Below are 22,496 nucleotides of genomic sequence, written 5' to 3' on the forward strand. Positions count from 1 at the left end.
GGAAAAAGCAACACACCAAGGTCTAAGTCAGCAAGGCAGGCACGAAACACAATGATCAGATAATCCTCCACAATGGCCAAACCCACACGCTGCTCTTTATAGCAGCCTCACTAATTACCACAGCCCCACCCAACCACAGGTGGCCTCATTTTCTTTGATAATAATCTCTCAGTTGTTGCTGCCTATGCATCGCTCTCCGCATGTGTGGCTGTATTATTAACTCTTGTTCTGAATCCAAGGAGGAGAGAGATAATTGATCTCCTTCTGAGCTGTCTGCCACACTCTCCTCCTCCCTGTCACTCATGTCTTCTTGGTCAGAGGAGCCTTCATCAGCAGATTCCACCGGGAGCAAAACAGGCCTGCGGCATGTGGATGTCTCCCCCACATCCACAGTCCTTGGGGCAGGAGCTGGGCCAGAGCTAACCACAACACATTGGCTTCCTGACTAGATGAAAGTGTTTTCTGGCATGCTTGTCTAATTCCATTCTTGCACACTTGCATCTCATAACTATTTGAAATCCAATAGGATTACAATATTTCAGAGTAACTGCGTGAGAATTGTAAACTGTTACATTCTTGAACTAATACCAGAACTAAACAAAATTAAACAATGAGTCCATAAAACGATAAAGTTGAGTTATCTCACAGCTACTTAATCCTGTTTGCTAAAAGAACAGTGTTCTGAAAATACCTTAAAAATTCAAAATTGGGATGATTTGTTTCTGTGGACATATATTCTCTGCTGTATATATATTTATTTTCCTTAACTCTGTATTTGATTTCAAAACAGGTTCTCAGCTCATCATCCCATGTAGAGTTTTTATTGGTGCAAATGATCATTCTGATGTTGATGTCTGGTGGCTGGCTAACAACAGTCATATAAAACACATTTACCCAGACAGAAGAGTGAAAGAAGGAGACACTGGGTAAATGTTGTATTGATATATATAAATATTTTTTTCTGTTGTAATTTGCAATATTTTGTAAATACCTTATAGTTTTCTTTATCGTTTTGTAAATATCTTACACTTTTATTTCACCTACTTGTACTTTGTATAAAGGAGCACAATTTTTCATTTTATTTATCTACCCAAAATCTACAATTATAGGCAATCAATTAATATGTGGCAAGTTTAATCAGGTCTTCAATCCACTAAATAAATGGAGCCATACACTCTATCTTTCCAATGTTGCAAAATTAGTCTTTTATCCATAATGAGGACATGGAGAATCAAATGTTGTTTGGTTGTCAAATTCCAAGTAGGGGTTGGGATGATTCTCAGTTTTCCAGTTGTCCCAAAGATGCTTTTTCAAGAGACAACTGGACTCGTTCTTGTTTTTTATGAAGATGTTTTACTTCGCACCCAAAAAGCTTCTTTAACTCTGAGCTGCAGAAACTTTAAAAAGCACCTTTGGGACTTGTGCATATATTGCGCAAAAATATTATCATCTGAAAATTGTAGTTTTTGTCACACAATTACTGTATATTTCTTTCTTTCTTCAAAAGTATAGGATACTGCAAAAACAGATCTTCTTAAGGAGAATCGTCCTCATTAAAACTATTTTAGATAATCCTTTTCTGTTCAAAAGTAATGTAATACAATAAATTATAAATATTACTTTTAGTTCTATGAGTTGTAGTTTAAGGTCTATTGATACCTTTGCTACCCTTATCTAGACGATATATAAATTTCTAATTCAAATATTGTTGAAATATTATGCTAGATTATACCAGGTAATATCTTTATAGAACATTTACTAGTCTACAACTGGCTTATGTTTCTATGATTTGTAATCTATAAATCTCACAGTTTCCCCTTCAAATGCAATTTTTTGATATATTACACTTTAATTTCCACTGCTTTGTCAGACTTTAGCCATGATGACTATAGATTTTGAGGTTAGGCATTTGGGGCAAGCTACAATTATGTCATGTGTGTCATGATATACCGTAATTGCAAATTGTCATGATATAATTGCAAACAATGCAAAATTATTTGCTTCTTGCACGATGCCACACATATCTTTTGTTGTCTGTGTTAACCCCTTCCTTGAAACACTGTTAGTAGAAAATGTATTTGATCACATCCAAAGAGTTGGCAGATTGTGGACTTGCTTAACCTCAAATATAGTTTGTCCCAACTTCACTTGGAATAATGCCTTGACATCTAAATGGTGATAAGTTGATAACCAGAGAACTTTTCAAAGATACATTGCATATGTGAACAAATCAGTACAGTCAAAGTAGACTGATGGATGACAGTAAAATGATTTTTCCATACCTGTGTCTTCCCTTTAATCTAGTTTAGTGTGATAGATGATAATTTTAGAGCAAAATAGAGGTGTGATGTGTGATGAAGTGGTTACATCAATTCTATTTCAGTTTAAGTTTTCTTACATTAATAGCAGAGGTCAGGTGAGAAGAAAAAAACTCAAATAGCAAGATTTTTATTTTTATTTTTGCATTATTGTATTGAGTATTGTTTTGGCAGTTCTGTGTTAGCAAAAACTTCAGAAGAAAAGGATTTAGGGGTAGTGATTTCAGACAGTCTCAAAATGGGTGAACAGTGCAGTCAGGCGGTAGGAAAAGCAAGTAGGATGCTTGGCTGCATAGCTAGAGGTATAACAAGCAGGAAGAGGGAGATTGTGATCCCGCTATATAGAGTGCTGGTGAGATCACATTTGGAATACTGTGTTCAGTTCTGGAAACCTCACCTACAAAAAGATATTGACAAAATTGAACAGGTCCAAAGACGGGCTACAAGAATGGTGGAAGGTCTTAAGCATAAAACGTATCAGGAAAGACTTGATGAACTCAATCTGTATAGTCTGGACAGAAGGAAAAGAGGAGACATGATCGAAACATTTAAATATGTTAAAGGGAAGTGTTTTTAATAGGAAAGTGAACACAATAACAAGGGGACACAATCTGAAGTCAGTTGGGGGAAAGATCAAAAGCAACATGAGAAAATATTATTTTACTGAAAGAATAGTAGATCCTTGGAACAAACTTCCAGCAGATGTGGTGGATAAATCCACAGTAACTGAATTTAAACATGCCTGGGATAAACATATACCCACCCTAAGGTAAAATACAGAAAATAGTATAAGGGCAGACTAGATGGACCATGAGGTCCTTTTCTGCCATCAGACTTCTATGTTTCTATGTTTCTATTAGATTTATTTTTTTACGCAAATGAAAAAAAATCTAGGCTATATCATTCTTCAGTCAGTTGCCCTTTCCTTCTGAGCTCTTCTGCTTCTCTGCCTAACAATATAAATGATTATATTCCCTCTTAGGCAATTCGTAGACAATAACAACAGATCTATTGAGCTGCAATTGATCTTTGACTCCATCACAGAAGCCGATTTTCACACTGATTTCAGATGCGTGGCACAAAATGGTAGTGGGAATCGTGTACAAACAGTGACAGTCACGGAAAAAAAGAAAGGTCTGTATAAAAACCCAATTATACTTATTGCCATCTTTTCCTCGTTATTTTTTTTCCCTGATTACTCTGATAATGGACATTCATTTTCACATTTTATACATAAGGAAAGAAGGTTAAGGAATAAAGTGCCCAAAGAGCTGGAATAATTTTTGGTCAGGTCATTTTTAAATTACATGATTTCTAATAAGTTGTTTTATTTTCAAATAATTACAATTTCTCTTGGCATGTTTCCAAAGGAAGAGGAAGGGAAATTATGCATATACAAAATTATCCAGTTTTGCCAAAGGTTATTCCACATTTTGCTTATTACTGCTATGTAATGAGTTGTTTTAAATTCCCTCTGGAATCCATAACTCGTAAGTTAATAAGCAAAATGTCTCAACCTATGTATCATACAGATCAGTTCCCCAATAAATGATACATCTCTACTAGAGCTATTGGCTCTCATTTGGAGGGCTTCTTAGGTGCGCTTCTTCACACTAATCACATTGATTTCCATTATGAAATCAGACGTAGTTCCAATTTCTGTTCTACTTCACCAAGTTTGGAAGGGGGGTGGATTGTCCTTTACTGATGTGAAGAAGTAATCTATACAAACAACATCTATGTTGACCCAAGTCAAATGTTTGGCACCGGGGCAAGATATAACATACTATTGATGGGTTCTCTCATTTGCTGAGCACGGGGCTGCAAGCAAAGGGCGGTCCTTTCACGTAAAAATAAACATGTTTATTTTTACGCGAGAGGACCGCCCTTTGCTTGCAGCGCCGTTGCGGCGTCCTTTCACATAAAAATAACAATGTTTATTTTTAGGTGAAGACCTCCCTTTGAAGGAGCTGGGGAATCCCTCCCACGAAGAGATTCCGGGGGTGGAGCTTTGACGTCACCGGCAGGTTGCTAAGGACGCCAAGGTGATCACTTCCTGGATTCCATGGAATCCAGGAAGTGATCACCTTGGTGTCCTTAGTAACCTGTCGGTGACGTTAAAGCTCCGAACGCCAAACGCGACCCTGAACTTTGCCCAAAGTTGGAAAAAAAATCGGGTTTGTGTTCGGTATACCGAACACTGCAAAATTCGGTACAGACCTGAATTGTGCAAGTTCGGTTCGCTCATCACTACTTATTTACAATAGTCTTAACATCCTGGGCTATGCTTTCCCTGTCTTTATTTCCCATTGGCATCGTTTTACAGCAAAGTTTAATCCACATTATTTATCCAACAAAGGGAAAGGTTCTGAGAGCTATATCCTCTCTTTCCCCCCAAAACAGCACTTCTGCTTCAAATCAGAGATTCCTCTTCATTATTCTGTGTTCAATTTCATTATTTTATGTTTATAAGTCCAATATATATAATAGTCAATTTATAGTAAGGCAGAGACAGCTTCCAGTTCAAGTATCAATGTTTTTTCTCTTAAAAATAGGATATTATTCCAAAACCACATCTTCTTTTAAATCCTCCAAGAAAAACTCTCCCCCTAGTTCTCAAATGTTGTTCTTCACTATTTTAGCATTCCTGACCCACTGGTATTTTTTAGCTCCCCCCACCTGTATTTTTGGGGTTATTTTTAAAGGCAGACAGTCTTTTTTTATCTCAGGTTGTAAATAACTCATTTTTTCTCCTTCTTAGTCTTGTTAATTCTGGCCCTCCTTCAGCTAGAAGCTTGCCAGCTCAGGAAGGGAAGATGAGGCTCCCCTCTACCCTCCTGGTGGTCTCCCTTCACTTTTCCCCCTCTATGCGGGGGGCTTAGGTCTGAATTTGGAGCTGGCCGCGGAGGTTGCAATCCCCGCTTCCGGTCTCGCCGAAGAAGGAACTGGAAGTTCCTAAACTTTAGTGTTCTGTTGGACAATAACTTGCTCAATCTGTGCACTAAAACGTTGAAGAAATTCTACTTCAGTGGAGAGTAGCAGCAAATGGAATTATCTCTTAATTCCATGTAAAATTGGTTTGGGAACTTCACAACCACTTATGAGTTGGCAGAAGTGCAAGAATGGGGAACATATGTAGCTTCAAATGCTGTTGAACTGTAGCATAAATGTATCCCAATATCACCCCAAAACAGGGGTGAAATGCTCCCAGCTCGGGCATGCTTGCCGGTAGTTAGAGAGTTGGTAGCGATGGCATTACAAGGCTTCGCCCATCCACCCGCACACCACCATATGGGTTCTTTTACCCTCTGAGCATGCACAAAGTGTTAAAAGAACCTGAATGGCATTGTCCAGGTGGGTGGGCAAAGCCTTGCACTGCAGTTGCTACCGGCTCTCCAACCACTAGCAGGCACGCCTGCCTAGAAAGTCATAGATTATATTAATTACATTATATCAGTGAAACATGATATCTAAAAATATTACACACTTTCAGAGTGAAGGGCAGTATTGAAGGAATAAAAAGCTTGCCGTTGTAAGACTGTTATCCAGTTGCACACTTTTGAAAGCATCTGACTGGCCTACTTTAAAGCTGCGCACTGATTGTATATTCTTGCAAAATGTAACCAAATTTCTTTTGATTGCCATACATTTGGCATGTTGTTGTTTTCTGTTCCATCTGCTACTGATAAAACTTGTGTTTGTGGGAACCAGGCAGCTTAGAAAAACAATGATTTAACCAATGCACAGTATGTTGTCTAACGTTGAGGTTTTTCTTTCTTTCTTTCTTTTTTAAAAGACCGCGAGTTGTCTTGGTACTTGGCAGTTACTCCTGTGGCTCTGGCTGTTCTCATCATAGGAGGAATATATTTGAATAAATACTGGAAGCAAAGATCTACCAAGGGTTATGTTGTGGCCAACTCCTAACGAATATACTTTTATTTCATATATATGTTACTTTAGCATTCTAAGTAATTTTCTCATCTGTCCTAAGACATCTAGAATCCTTTCGGTGTAAACAGAAATGAAGTTGCTGTTTTCATGCTTATTAAAGGAAATGCAACTTTCTATAACAACAGAAATACAATAATTGAATTTTTAAAATGTCATTTCTAATTTTACTAATGAAACCTCATACAAAAGACCTGTAACTTTAACAGTAGCAAGCATGAATCAATTACTATGTTATTTAGGTTTTATATTAATGGGGGTTTGTGTGCATACTTTATAAATTGCATTGCATTTTTTTTAAAAAAATATGATTAAATTTAAAACAAAGAGAGATGGGAGGGAGAGAAGAGAGTCTTTCAGTGACAATAAAAAAAGCTGTATTTCTGTTAAAAAAAACCTAAAGGAAATTAACCTTCCAAAGGAAAATAAATTACATAGTGATCCTACCATTAAGTTACAATTCCAATTTTTCACTTCTTTGGTATCAAAACCTTATTTTATATTTGTTATTGCAAGTTATGCAAGTTATATGTTAAATATAATGTTTGATTTTGGGGAATTTTGGAAGCCAGTAAGATATTAAAGCTGAACAGGGAATATAGCAAATGTAGTTAATTGTATTATAATTACAATTGTATACATTTGATGTCATATAATAAATTATATTTTTTTCTCTAATTTTACTGTTTTTACTGTTTACTATTTAATAACTGATTAAGAATAATTATGAAGGCTAATATCCAATTTTAATGTTGTATGGTATATCAGCATCAGAAACTTGATTTATTTACATTATAACAATTTTTTTTGTTACATTGGATGTTGTCAAACTGGCTGATCCATCTGCACAGAGAACTCACATGCCTGCTGAAAGTGTCATATAAAGCATCCTTTAATTAAACCAAATGATAATCACTTGAGGCTACACTATTGTAATATTAGCATCAATATTTTTATTTATATCTGCAGAATGCAAGACCCTTATTAAAGTGACCCAGACCATACTAGAGAAAGCTAGGGCAGAAGATGTTCTGTGAAAATTCTATAGGTATCTGGAGGAAAACATTGCCAGGATCCAGGGCTAGATACTTGTTGAGCAAGTCCTGATGAACTGACAGAAGCCAAGAGAGCAACACGATAGGATTATTGCCGCGTCTTGTTTATCTCTTGCTTCGATGTGGCAATGTGTTCTCCCTGGGGCTACCTTTGAAGAGCAGTCAGAAAAAATAGCTGGTACAGAATTCAACAACTTAGTCATAGAGACATCTTATTCATCCATATAACATTACTATTTCAAGAATTGCAGTGGTTGTCAGTTGGCTTTCAGGTACAATCAAGGCACTGGCTGTCTCTTTTAAAGCCTTGCACAGCTCCAGATCTGGGACCTTAGAAACATAGAAGATTTATGGCAGAAGAAGACCTCATGGTCCATCTAGTCTGCCCTTATATACTATTCCCTGTATTTTATCTTAGGATCAGGAGGGTCTGGAGGATGTTGGAAAGGCAGGAGCAACTGCGCAAGCATAGAAACAAATGATAGAGCGCAGTTGTTAAGAGGTAATGATGCTGCTGAAACCCTGATAAAAAGGGAGGGTCGGAGTGCGTTGCATGGGTGTTTATCATTTGCGTTTGGAAGAAAGTAACATTGTTGCAGTGTGGTTGCATTTTAGTTTGGATGTCTGTGAACTCTCTGACACTCAAGCAGGAAAGGCTGTGCAGATTTGAGTGTGGAATTCTGACTTTATGGACTCATAAATCAACAGTGCTCTGGCACAAGCCTAAAACATATCGGGTGGACTTTAAGTGAGTAAGCCTGACCTTCTGGACTCGAAAATCAGTATTGGTCTTGCATTCAAGCAAGGGTTTATCCTTTGTACATAAAAGAGACCTTCTTGATTTATTCCTCTCCTGTCATGTGTTTGACTTATTTCTGTGCTTGTGGATGGCTAGTAGTAGCCAGGCAGAACAGGATGGATATATGTTTATCTCAGGCATTTTTAAATTCAGTTACTGTGGATTACTAACTGCGTCTGCTGGAAGTTTGTTCCAAGCATCTACTACTTTTTCAGTAAAATAATATTTTCTCACGTTGCTTCTGATCTTTCCCCCAACTAACCTCAGATTGTGCTTGCATCTCTAGACCCATCTAGAGATCCAATTTCATCTGTCTAGCCACTAAGATCTGGTATAGCAGATTCTCTCCATACCCTTGCCTCAGTAATAAAAAATCCTTCCAAATCGTTGTAGTATTTTTCTAGAATTTTTAACCCAGTTTGTAGAAAGGTCACTGAAACCTGGCTGTTCCAGCAAACCTTGAGAGTGGGATATGTTAATGTTTTTTTTTTTCTTTTGGCACTGCAATATTTGTGATGGTTTGCAAATCCATTGGAAGCAAGCAACTAATTGTGTTTTTGTTTTAAAAAAGAAAAAGTGTTTTAAAACTAGTCATTTGTGTTTTCAGGCGTCATAATGACCAAACTATGTTTATGTAATTGCTTCATTTGTAAACTATTGATATCATGACTGTGCATTTATAGACTAAGATATTACTAATTATAATTAATCATATAGATAAATGCTATTGTGTTTGTCATTTTTGTTTTACAATGGATGTTGATAGCCAGAGAATGGAAAACAAATGTTGTGTTGAATGATTTGCTTTTGGGAAGAAGTCTGGAAAGGAAGTAAAATATTATTTTCCAGAAATGATTTGGCCTAACAACCATATATAGCAATGTGATTACTGTTTTATCAACGGTCATACTTTCAAAGTTTCCCCTATTAAAAAATTCAATTCTTGTCAAATTAAGAAATCTGCTTCTTTTATTCATTAAATTTGGATATGACTATTTTATGAGACATGCATTAGTCATGTTTGGGTTTTCTTTACACAGAACCTAGTTATTCCAAAGATAGTTTTATTATTTATTAATTAATTGGATTTGTATGCCCTCCCTCTCTGAGGACTTATTATCAATTATCTTATTGATTACAACAAGGCAGGATTCCCTTGGGTACCATTTGTTGGGGGTCAAGGGAAAGGGAGGGTTTTGCCTTCTCCTTCTGCTCAAGATCTCCATGTACAATTGGTGGGCCACTGTGTGACACAGAATGCTGGACTCGATGGGCTTTGGCCTGATTCAGCATGGTTCTTCTTATGTTCTTAACAATTTGCAGAAGAATCTTATACAAAGTACATTAAAAACTCAGTCCCTAAATTTGGAACTATTTTTCTGCAAAGTTCACAGTAAAACATGTTTAACACCTTCTCATTAATCTTTACTTGTTGGATATAAATAAATAGCCATCACAGCTTAAACTCATAGTTAAATGTTGTTTCATTCTAGTTAATTCTAATAAATTAAACAGCTTTATGAGTAAAATTTAATTGCATGATTGGAATGAATAAATAAAATAACATTTAAAGTTTATTATTGGAATAAAAATAACATTTAATGTTTGTATATCCATTTTCACATGGGGTGGATATTCCACGTGTAATTGGACGTGGAACGTGAAAAATGATAGTACATTCCTTCTCAAAATGCTTCTTCATATATGGGCCTGTGGTACAACTACTAATGGGAATTATAGGACAATAGAGCTAAAAAGGACTGTTGTAGAATATCAGTATATCCATACAGAATTGAATATGCAACATCTCTGCATTATCAAAAAAATTAGGCCAATTATAATAGCATCACAAGTTCGATTAGTCCTTAGATGAAGCATCAGCTATCAAAATGGTCCCGTATATAAATGATTTTTTGGTTTAATTCCATTGGCAGTTTTTGGTACTTATACAGGCTACTACTATGGTGTAAGAAGTGTTAATGCATGCACATAATAAGTTTATAGAGCTTTAACTGGTGCACATGGCATTTCAATACTGTATTATAAGTGAGAAAGTATGACCGTTTTATGGCAAAACAGCCATAAGGGTCCCACATCTGGGACAGCCCAGAAAACATATGCATTGACAAACTTTACATCTGTCATTTGTAAAAGGCCATACTGCCTGCTGATACATTATGAGATCCTTGGTTCTTGGGAAGAACTTGATGCATATGAAGGCAAATACCAACTATAATAATGACAGTTGTGATTTTATATTGTTGTGAGCAGATAACCAAAATTGGGGAATGATTCAAAGGGTGGATAATAATGCCAAATCCAGTTTAAACACGTGTCTGTGGACCAACAACTGCTACTGCAACAACAATAATAATTCCAGTCTCGAAAGTACAGTGATACCTCGTCTTACAAATCCCTCGTCATACAAACTTTTCGAGATACAAACCTGGGGTTTAAGATTTTTTTGCCTCTTCTTCCAAACTATTTTCACTTTACAAACCCACACATTGTTTCGTCTTACAAACTTTTCACCTTACAAACCTCATCCCGGAACCAATTAAGTTCGTAAGATGAGGTATCACTGTATTCTATGGATAAAAATTAATAGTTAGGCATAAATGCTGAAGTTGCCTCTAATATTTTTGTCCTATCATCATAAGAAAATTTAATATTTCAACATTCATATCATGGCCAGCTACTATTTTCATAACAACATCATAGACATCAGCAATACATTTCCTATATTCTTGGATGTTGAACACCTATGTTTTGTATAACTTTTTCTAATTTCCTCTTCAAATATCAGTTCAAGCATTTTATTGAAATAGATTTTATGAATCATTATCAGCTACATTACAATTTTAGGTGCAATTTTTCAAAAAGCATACTTTTTATCTTGGTGTCACTATAGGCAAGTCCAATATTTATTCTTCTGGCACATTTTCTGTGCTATAACATTCCATTTTCTCTTCTGAACCCTAATTCATGACACCATTCAAATGTCTTTAAATTTTGCAATGATTTCTCTGTCTTCATTTCCTAACATTCTAATAGTTGTTTCAGAAGTCATTCAAGAATCCAGCCACTTCCTGTGCTGTGTTCATAGTAAGTCATAGAGAAATAGATGTACTCCCAGAAGAATTAAAGCACCAAGTGAATATTTTCTTTACTTTCAATTGCAAGCAACAGATTTCACTTTCTTGATTTTATTTTGTCAGGACCAAATCCTGAGATCCTGCATGGTTAGATAAAACAGGGGAGGCAACACAATTTTGGTTGTGTTGAAACATTAATTCTTGATTAAGCACTTGAAAGACTCAATAATATCTTTACTATCCAAAATAGGAATACTTCACTAATTGTTCATGTGACAACATATGCTTGAATAGTTTCATGAACTGTTTGTCTGTTTTTTAACATCCTTTTATTTTGACATGATTAACTGTTGCTTTTAACTTCTTTTGTAATTCTTGGCAATGTCCTCTCTGAAGTAAGAACTAAACGGGAACTGGCTTTTTTCATGTCTGAACAATAAGGCTGCAGAGCATAAAGATAACAAAGCACAAACTCTATTCTGTATTTTTTCTTTGAAAAATAATATTTCATATGTATTATTGGTTTTGTATATTGGAGGCTGCAGCCTAGGAGCCTTAGAAGATTTCACTGATTTGTATATAAACACAATAGTTTACTTTGGTCTCTCTCTCTATATATATATGGATGCACACAGTATATATATTCATGCATAATCTCATTTGTATGTTATGATACTTCTTAACTCCAAGAAGTACTGTAAAAGCTGCCCCGAATAGTCCTTACTTGTGTTCTTTCAAAAGCGGAAACTGATTTTTTAAATAGAAGCTGATTTTTCTCACTGTAATTAATTTTTATGTATAGAATACTAAACTTAGCAAGAAAATGGAGGTTATTAAGATAACTAACCAAGATTGTCCAGCAAAAGTAGGACATATCTTCATGTTCTCCATCCACAGAGATAGTCTTAAAATCAAATATAGTATTGTCTAGTTCTTTTGATTAACTTCCTTAGCAGCTGCTCCCCACAGCACAGTGTTCCCTAATAAGTGCTAACTTCACTTATTCTGATTATTATCCTCTGGTTTATTTGGCTGGTGCCTGAAATTGACAAGATTCTAGTCAGTTCCATCTGAAGGGTTTTACCAACTGTAACAGATTCCTGCCATTGAAAAACCATTTTTTCTGATTATGGGGAAAAATAATTTTATATACATATATGTCTATGATTTTTTGCAGTTTTTCACTGTAATTTTTGTTGTAGATGTCAAAAAATTAAACAATTCATTTAATTTTGTCTTCCTCCTTATTCTTGTTCTGCTGGCGTGTTTCAACCGCCCGTAATTACAGGGTAATTAGTCCAGGAAGACACACACCATACGATAAAAGGAAAACCCAAAAAAATTTATAAACAGAAAAACAGAAACAGCTCCCTTTTTAAATGTCAAAGGGATTTTCTGGTACACACAAGGCACAGGTTAAATGCAATCCAATTGCTCACCCAATAACTGGGAAATTGAGTCCAATTCTAAAGTCCAAAAAGTCCACACACAATCTTGAACAGCACACAAACCATGATCTTGACTAAACAATGAATCAAATAAACTGCCACAAGGTTAAACCAGCACGCTGTTCTTTTTATCTGTAGCACTAATTACAGCAGCCCCACCCAACCACAGATGGCCTCATTTTCTCTTGTAATAATCCTTCAGTTGTTGTCTCCTATGCATCACTCTTCGTGTGTGTGGATGTGTCATTAATTCTTGTTCAGAATCCAAGGATGATACAGATGATTGACCTCCTCCTGGGCTGTCTGCCAAACTCCCCTCTTCCCTGTCACTCACGCTTCCTTGGTCAGAGGAGGCTTCGTCGGCAGATTCCATCGGGAGCAAAACAGGCCTGCAGCATGTGGATGTTTTGCCCACATCCACCTGCACATTCCTTGGGGCAGGAGCTGGGCCAAAGCTAACCACAACAATTCTCAGCCTCCTTTGATGATTTAGTTATTAGATAATTCTACCCCATTCTTGTTCTTTCCATGCTAGTCACATCACATATTTTTAGACAAATTATCAGAAGCCCAGATGATTATTTTTGTTCATTTTTCAAAGGTTATTTATTTATATCACAAGTATAAATACTTATTTTCATAAGTAACTAAAGGTGATGAACATATCCAGCAATCTTTTCTCCCCTTATTTTCCTCTACTTTCCACCATCCTGTGACGTGAGTTGGGGTGAGAGAAAGTGGCCCAAATTCATCCAGCTGGCTCTCAGTTTAAAAGGTTGACATGCTGTTGCAAAATTGGAAACTGAGGATAGTTTGAATTCTTTCATAAGTAATAACTTTTTTCTGTCTGAATTCTATGATTCTTAGATATGAAGCATCTTTTTAAAAAATCAACTCCAAAATCAAAATCAAAATGTGGTTTTGATTTCTAATTTTAACCAGTTACATCCATGTTTAAACTTTGGATAAATAGTATATGTTGAGCTGCATAGAGTTATAGCTGTATAAAAATGGTCTTCTGTAATCTGAGAGAAAGAATAAATGTAAATCTGAAAGTGCTTCAAAAGCCATCTTCCAAGGGTTATTATTCACAGTTTTTTCTGTTTATCTTTTGTGATCTTCTGGATGTAGTAAAACATATTAGGAAACATCCCTGAATAATTTATCTTAACATGCCATCCTTTAACAATCACAAAACCCACAGTGTTTGTATCTTGAGTAAGCTTTGTACTTGTGTAATCGGTAGTCTTTTAATCTGGGAAAAAAAGATAGTAAATAGGAACTTTAGAAATTGTTTTCTCACATGATATTTGCAGATTTTTCTGCTAAATTGACCAAGAGCCTGAGGAAAACACCCGCTGAAAATGATTCAGAAGTCAAATGCTATGGACTATTTATAGATTTTTATGTTTATTTTTTATGATCTTCTGAATGTAGTAAAACACGTTAGGAAACATCCCTGCATAAATATGCAATCTTTTAACAATCATAAAATCGACAGGCTGCTTTGAGTCATGAATAAACGTTTGCTTCTGTTTTCATATCAAAAAAGTAAAAAGAAAGCATAAAAATCTATTCTGTGGTTGCCATCTAGGTTGAACATTTTTAACAAAACACGATTAAAATCTCTAAAGTTATTGATTCATGTCTGATGATTTATAATGTTTCAAAGATGTTTGTAAACAATGAACTTTACAAGTGTGAAATATTGATACAGTTTCTCGTCTACACAATGAGAAAGTCGGGGTAAGGTTAAATAGTATGATGGGTTCCTTAGATTAGCCAGAATTCTCTTAATTCTGAAAAATTGTCCACTTGTAATAGAATGAGGCAATGATCTTGAGAGGCAGGAAGAAGAGCAGAAACCAAAACAATGATTTTTCCTACCATTTCTTCATCATTCAGTCAGAACTGAAGAAGCTTCTTGGATGAGAAGTAAAATGTTTTGAAGGGAGAAAAAAGCCAGGAAAGTCCAGCTGCCTTTTGAAAAGCACTATTAAGACAAACACGACCTGGATGATTGAGAATGGATATTTATGGATATATACATCTAGACAATGATCTGATCAAATATATTTTAATCCAAAATAACCTCAGACCTTCCCTAGTATTAAAAAGAATAAAAGTAAAGGACAGAAGGATATTTTTAGACTTTCAATATTCTGTTCATATACGGTAACCTTACAATAAAGAAATTAATATTTCAAATGGCAAAATTTGATTTCCACCTTGGCTAATTATTACCCCGTAATATTTATTAGTAAGCATTTCCAAGTATAGCTTTGTGCATAGAATTGCCCTCTTAATCCCTAATATGAAGCAACTGGTGGGAAAAATACTTGTCTGCAAAACTTTGTGTAATTTGAAATGCATTCCGGCAACAAAATCGCTTTGTTTATCGGTCAATTTACAAACAATGAAAAACTTCATTTCTTTGAAGGAAATCAGTGATTGCTTTGTTTATAGGTCAATTTACAAACAATGAAAAACTTCATTTCTTTGAAGGAAATCAGTGAAATTAATCTAAAGTAATGTTTGCCACTCTTGCTATTACAATACAGTCATGAAATCAAAGAAATTCCCAATAGTTTTCTGGCTCTTGGACATACTTAACCCTTAACAGGAGGAGTGGTAATGGCAGAGTGGTTGGAATGTAGTATCCCACTACCAGGAGTTTTATTCTGACGGGCTCAAGTTTGACTCAGCCTTTCATCCTTCTAGGTCAGTAAAATGGGGACCAAGATTGTTGGGGGCAATAATTTATTTATTTATTTATTAAATTTGTCTGCCGCCCCTCTCCGTAGACTCGGGGCGGCTCACAGCAATAGTAAAAACAATGTAAAATACAAATCTAATATTTAAAAAACTAAAAACCCATAATTTAAAAAACATACACACAACATACTATACATATAATAATGCTGATTCTCTAAATCATATAGAGAGTGTTAACAAAGCACTGTGAAACAATATATGATTTAAGTGCTAGTGATAAGTGCTGACAGGCAAGCTAGAGTTTGCATTCCAAGCTTGGGGGGAAAAAAGTAAAAAAAAAAAGTAGTTGGAACAAAATGTATTATTTAATTGCCGCCCAATCCTTTGGGATTGGGTGGCATAGAAGTCGAATAAATAAAATAAAATAAATTTAATTCAGATTATACTCTTCACCTTTTGAGCAGTGAGAGCAGAGGATATGAATATTCCATGGAAAGATTTGTTTATATGAATAATTTACACTGTTCATCTTTCTTGAGTTGGATTGCTTAATTCTGACAGCCTCAGCTGCTGTTTCCTGTTCTATTCCCATCATTTATAGAAGATAGGAATGCTTTAACAGATAAATGAAACTAAATTCTACTTGAGAAACCTCTTGCATGAGTCTATCCATGAGTCTGCAAAGGCAAAAAGGAATTTAGTGAGAAATATCTTTGTTTGTATGTTTGTATGCCCATGATAGTGTATGAGCAAACACCCACACCATTAATGCAATGGCCCACCCCTTTGCATGAATGAAATTCAATGGGGAAAAAAGTAAGGTTCTACATGTAGGCAAGAAAAGCAAAATGCACAGGTGCAGTATAGGTGCTAAATATGAGCCAGCAGTGTGCAGTAGCTGCCAAAAAAGCTAACACAGTTCTGGGCTGCATTAACAGAGGGGTAGAATCAAGATTACAAAGTATTAATAGCACACTTGGAATAATGCATTCAGTTTTGATCGCCACGATGTAAAAAAGATATTGAGACTCTAGAAAGAGTGCAGAGAAGAGTAACAAAGATGATTACAGGACTAAAGGCTAAAATACACTGTTGCAGGAACTGGGTATGCCTAATTTAATGAACAAGAAGGAATAGGGGTGACATGAAAGCAGTCTTCTGATATTTCATGGGTTATCGCAAAGAGGGAGTCAAGCTACACTCCAAAGCACTAGAGGGCAGGACAAGAAGCAATGGATGGAAACTAATCAAGGAGAGAAGCAACTTAGAACTAAGAGGAAATTTCCTGACAGTTAGAACAATTAACCAGTGGAACAACTTGTCTCCAGAAGTTGTGAATTCTCCAACACTGGAAGTTTTTAAGAAGAATTTGGACAACCATTTGTTTGAAATGTTATAGGGCAGTGAGAGCGAACCTATGGCACAGGTGCTACAAGTCGCATGCAGAGCCATAACTACTGGCACATGAGTTGTTGCCCAAGCTCAGCTCCAACATGCATGTGTGTGCTGGCCAGCTGATTTTTGGCTTACACAGAGGCTCTGGGAGGGCATTTGTGGCTTCAAGAGCACCTCCAGGCGGGATGGGGAGGGTGCTTTTATCTTTCCTTGGCTCCAGGGAAGCATTTGGAGCCTGGGGAGGGCCAAACACAAGCCTACTGGGTCCACCAGAAATTTGGAAACAGGCCATTTCCAGCCTCGAGAGGGCCTCTGGGAGGCGGAGGAAGCTGTTTTCACCCACCCTGGGCATTGAATTATGGTTGGACACTCATGCATGCATGATAGCTCGTGTGCATGCTCTTTTGGCATCCGAGGAAAAAAAGGTTCCCCGTCACTGGTATAGAGTTTCCTGTCTGAGCAAGGGGTTGGATTAGAAGACTTCCAAGGTCCCTTCCAACTGTGGTATTGTATTGTGTTGTGTTGTGTTGTGTTGTATTCTGTGCTGTCCTGTCCTATCCTATCCTATCCTATCCCTCACCATTTGCATACTTTTCAGTGATGTGATATTTTTATATTTTAAATTATTGAAATTATGGTTTATGACCGAAATGTATTTAATTATGGGATTAACAGCAGTATTAACAATCAAACAGTAAACAACAGCCTAAGCAAGGAGGGAAAAACAACTCTCCCACCAACACTGACAAGGAAAGCCACTTGTTTATAAACAGAGAGCAAACCCCACTCCCTTCTAGCACTGAAGCAGTTACTTAATTGGGTAACTGAACATCTGCAAGGAAACAACCAAGTTCAGAAAGGACAAAAGACTCTACAGTTAACTGTAGTTCTTTATCACAACCATTTCCATGCCATTCCTAAACAGGTCTGGTAAACAAAGAATAGCAAACTAAGTTTAAAAATATTCAAAAAATAACAATACTGTATTACAATAACCTTATTCAGAGAGAGTAACAATGAAAGAGCTTGCAAGCTAATAAGAGCTGGGAAAATCATTTGCACCTGGTTAGGGCTGGAAAGAAACATTCTTTGCAGAGAGTGACAAGGAAAGAGCTTGCAAGCGAGTTAGAGCTGGGAACATCATTAGCACCTGGTTAGGGCTGGAGAGAAAAAATTGGAGAAAGTTAGAGCAATGAAAAAAATCCTGCAAAGACTTAGGGCTTGGAAAATATTCTTTGCAAAGGGTAACAAGAGAAGTGATGGAGGAAGAGTAAGTCCGAATCCGATCGAACACTTGTAAGAGCTTTTATTAAGACTTACAAAGTGGTGCTCTGGGCGACAAGATGCGCGTATCATGCCGCCTTGATTGCATCAGCGGAATCCTGCTCGGCCGCTCTGTTTAGGGTGACCCGCTCCCTTCTTAATCAGGGGGGAGTTGGAGAGCCCTTGCAGAGTAGTACCGAGGATTTTAACATGTTTTTTGCTGATAAAATCGCTCGGATCCGGGTGGACCTTGACTTCAATTGGATAACAGAGTCGACTGACAACGACTGGGGCACGTACTTGTCCACCTGCCTGTGAAGAGTTTGATCTGGTGACACCTGATGAAGTGGACAAGGCCATTGGAGCTGTGAGTTCTGCCACCTGCTTACTGGATCCATGTCCCTCCTGGCTGGTTTCGGCCAGCAGAGAGGTGACACGGAGCTGGGTCCAGGAGATTGTCAACGCCTCCTTGGGGAGGGGGTCCTTTCTGGCTCCTTATAAGGAGGCACTTGTGCGCCCCCTCCTCAAGAAGCCTTCCCTGGACCCAGCCGTGCTTAATAACTACCGTCCAGTCTCCAACCTTCCCTTTATGGGGAAGGTTGTCGAGAAGGTGGCGGCGCTCCCACTCCAGTGGTCCCCAGCAGTCTGGATTCAGGCCCAGCTACAGCATGGAAACTGCTTTGGTCGCATTGATGGATGATCTCTGGTGGGCCTGGGACAGGGGCTTGTCCTCTGTCCTGGTGCTTCTTGACCTCTCAGCGGCTTTCGATACCATCGACCATGGTATCCTTCTGCGCCGGCTGGACGGGTTGGGAATGGGAGGCACTGTTCTCCAGTGGTTCTCCTCCTACCTAGCCGGTCGGTCGCATTCAGTGTTAGTGGGGGGTCAGAGGCTGACCTCGAAGTTACTCCTTTGTGGGGTGCCTCAGGGGTCAGTCCTCTCCCCCTGCTGTTCAATATCTACATGAAACGGCTGGGTGAGATCATCCAGGGGCATGGGGTGAAGTATCAACAGTATGCGGATGATACCCAGTTATACATCTCCACCCCATGTCCAGTCAACGAAGCAGTGGAAGTGATGTGCCAGTGCCTGGAGGCTGTTGGGGTCTGGATGGGTGTCAACAGACTCAAACTCAACCCGGATAAGACGGAGTGGCTGTGGGTTCTGCCTCCCAAGGACAATTCCATCTGTCTGTCCATAACCCTGGGGGGGGAATTATTGACCCCCTCAGAGAGGGTCTGCAACCTGGGCGTCCTCTTCGATCCACAGGTCACATTAGAGAAACATCTTTCAGCTGTGGTGAGGGGGGCGTTTGCCCAGGTTCGCCTGGTGCACCAGTTGCGGCCCTATCTGCTCACAGTCACTCATGCCCTAATCACCTCGAGGTTCGACTAATGTAATGCTCTCTACATGGGGCTACCTTTGAAAAGTGTTCGGAAACTTCAGATCATGTAGAATGCAGCTGCAAGAGCAATCATCGGCTTCCCAAGGTATGCCCATGTTACACCAACACTCCGCAGTCTGCATTGGTTGCCGATCAATCTCCGGTCACAATTCAAAGTGTTGGTTATGACCTATAAAGCCCTTCATGGCATCGGACCAGAATATCTCTGGGACCGCCTTCTGCCGCATGAATCCCAGCGACCGGTTAGGTCCCACAGAGTTGGCCTTCTCTGGGTCCCGTCGACTAAGCAATGTCGTTTGGCGGGACCCAGGAGAAGAGCCTTCTCTGTGGCGGCCCCGACCCTCTGGAACCAGCTCCCCCCAGATATCAGAGTTGCCCCCACCCTCCTTGCCTTTTGCAAGTTCCTTAAAACCCACCTCTGTCGTCATGCATGGGGGAATTGAAATTTCACTTCCCCCTAGGCTTATAGAATTTATACATGATATGCTTGTATGTATGAGTGGTTTTTTTAAAAAAAAAAGGGGTTTTTTTAGATTATTTTTAATATTAGATTTGTTTACATTGCCTTTTTATTGTTATTGGCCACCCCGAGTCTTCGGAGAGGGACGGCATACAAATCTAATAAATAAATAAAATAAATAAGTAAAAACAATGAAAGAGCTTGCAAGCCAGTAAGAGCTGGGAACATTGTTAACAGCTGGTTAGGGCTGGAAAGAAGCACTCGGAGCAAGTAGAGCAATAAAAAACTACAAAGACAGGGTTTGGAAAGCATTCTTGGTAGAGAGTAATAATGAAAGTGTTTGCAAGTGGGTAAGAGCTGGAAACATTGTTAGGGATGGTTAGGGCTAGAAAGAAACATCAGGAGCAAGTTAGAGCAATGAAAAAAATACACTGCAAAGACTTAGGGCTTGAAAAACATTCTTTGCAAAGAGTAACAATGAAAGAACCTGCAAGGGAAAAAAGGAAAAAGCTTTGAAAAAAATACATTCAGAGTATAAGATGCACCTGAATTTTCAGCCTCTTTTAGGAAGAAAAAAAGGTGTGTCTTACACTCTTAAAAATATGGTATTTAGCATCCCCATAAATTTCCCTTCCCAGAGAGGTTTTCACTTTTTTCAAAAAATGGAAAGGGAAGAACTGGTGCTTATACATACCATGGCACCTTGGTCAGCAGGAAGGATAATCCCATTGAGGAAACTACAGATGGAAATGGAATTCCTTCAGATTTGGCAACTACATAGGATCTGGTTGGCTAAGTTCTCCCAGGACAGGCTGATTCACTTGAGAACTGGTGGTCTTGAGGTTAACCATCAAATGTAGATTGCTGATTTATAATTAATCAGCACTGAGAATCTCGTGTTTTGGCTGAGTAATATTAAATAATATTTTACAATACATTTTCCTGTAGTTTAGTTTCCAGATCCAGTAAAGTCAACCTCCCCAAAACTGGTGTAAATCTCTGTAAAGCTAATCCTCATTTATACAAGCTGATACTTCTAAAACACAGGTGTCAAACTCGCTGCATCATGTTGATGTCATGTGATCTATCGTGATGTTTTTGCCTGCAAGAAGCTGGGGTGGATCCGGCCCATGGGACACTAGTTTGATACTCCTGTTCTAAAAGAATACCAATAGAGATTAGATTAGATTTAGATTTATTGGATTTATATGCCGCCCCTCTCCGCAGACTCGGGGCGGCTCACAACAATGGTAAAAACAGTACATAGTGACAAATCCAATACCCACCAATCCAATTACAATTTTAAGTTAAGAAATTCATAAAACAACCCCAATATATATAAAAAACAAGCACACAATCAATCAAACACCAAAACAACAGAGTCTGGGAGTCTGGAAGCCCAACACAGAATCATATTAATAATTAATATTAAATTAATTAATATTAAATTAATATTAGAATTTTAAGGAGTTTTATAATTTGCATCTATCTCCAAGAGGTACTGAGTTTACATGAAAGATTTTGGATTCACTGAATCACTGAAATTGCTAGTTCATCATGAACATATAAAAAGCACAGAAGTCAATCAGCAGATTTGAATCAAAAAGTCAACCAGCAGATTTGAATCAGAAATACCTGTATTTCTGTATTTTTCCTTATGGTTAGTTACAGAACTGCCAGGACACCCTGATCTATGATTGATTGATTGATTTAGTCCAACACATAACACACATTGAAGAGAATAGATATGTAGTAATACAAATAAAGAAAAGAATAGAAGAATAGATATAAAAGTATAGGTGAACATATTTGAAAGGAAGAAAAGATAAATGAGATAAGGAGAGACAATTGGACAGGGGACGGAAGGCACTCTGGTGCACTTATGCATGCCCCTTACTGACCTCTAAGGAACCTGGAGAGGCCAGTCGTGATAGTCTAAGGGAAAAATGTTGGGGGTTAGGGGTTGACACTAATGAGTCAGGTAATGAGTTCCACACTTCGACAACTTGGTTGCTGAAGTCATATTTTTTACAGTCAAGTTTGGAGCGGTTAATATTAAGTTTGAATCTGTTGCGTGCTCTTGTGTTGTGGCGATTGAAACTGAAGTAGTCATTGACAGGTAGAATGTTGCAGCATATGATCTTGTGGGCAATACTTAGATCATGTTTTAGGCGTCCTAGTTCTAAGCTTTCAAGATAGTTAGCATTGATGGAGGCCTAGGCTGAAGTAACAAGTTTAAATAAACAAGGTCAGTGAAGGTGTTCTCTCCCCCCCTCCTTTAAGCCCCCTCATTGATCTGATAACCGGCCTCTTTGAAACCTAATTTTTTTGCATACCTTCTTAATGACTGTGCATTAACCAGAAGCACCCAGTAAACTCAGGCCATAAAACTAAATCATTCAATGAGATGACCCAATTATTGTTCTAACCTTTGGACTTCTGATTAAGCTCACAGTGCATGTTTGATCATACCAGACAGGGACAATGAGCAACCACCTCTCAAAATCCTTTGGGAATCTGCTGAGTCTTCCTTTACTTAGTTCCTTTACTTAGTTCACTCATAATTGCTCAGTGGTTTAAACAAAGTAATTAAT

General features: G+C 37.8%; 2 protein-coding genes across 4 annotated transcripts in view; both read left to right on the top strand.

Annotated features, from left to right (window-relative positions):
* The window catches only part of LOC139166873 (complement factor H-like), a 1,233,958-nt gene that overhangs the window by 550,362 nt on the left and 661,100 nt on the right, over positions 1–22,496 (top strand). The gene's annotated exons all lie outside the window — the stretch shown is intronic.
* LOC139167364 (interleukin-1 receptor type 2-like) overlaps positions 1–22,496 on the top strand; it is a 65,987-nt gene that overhangs the window by 22,543 nt on the left and 20,948 nt on the right. For 2 of the 3 annotated variants that reach the window (XM_070751835.1, XM_070751834.1), the window contains 3 exons: positions 791–926; positions 3,301–3,452; positions 6,115–6,944. In XM_070751835.1, coding sequence (XP_070607936.1) covers positions 791–926; positions 3,301–3,452; positions 6,115–6,242 — 416 coding nt within the window. In that variant the 3' untranslated portion in view covers positions 6,243–6,944. Of the gene's footprint in view, positions 1–790; positions 927–3,300; positions 3,453–6,114; positions 6,945–22,496 lie in introns of those variants that run through there. The other variant, XM_070751836.1, reaches the window with a different exon arrangement.

This window comes from Erythrolamprus reginae, chromosome 4, assembly GCF_031021105.1.
Source record: "Erythrolamprus reginae isolate rEryReg1 chromosome 4, rEryReg1.hap1, whole genome shotgun sequence".
NCBI lineage: Eukaryota > Metazoa > Chordata > Lepidosauria > Squamata > Dipsadidae > Erythrolamprus > Erythrolamprus reginae.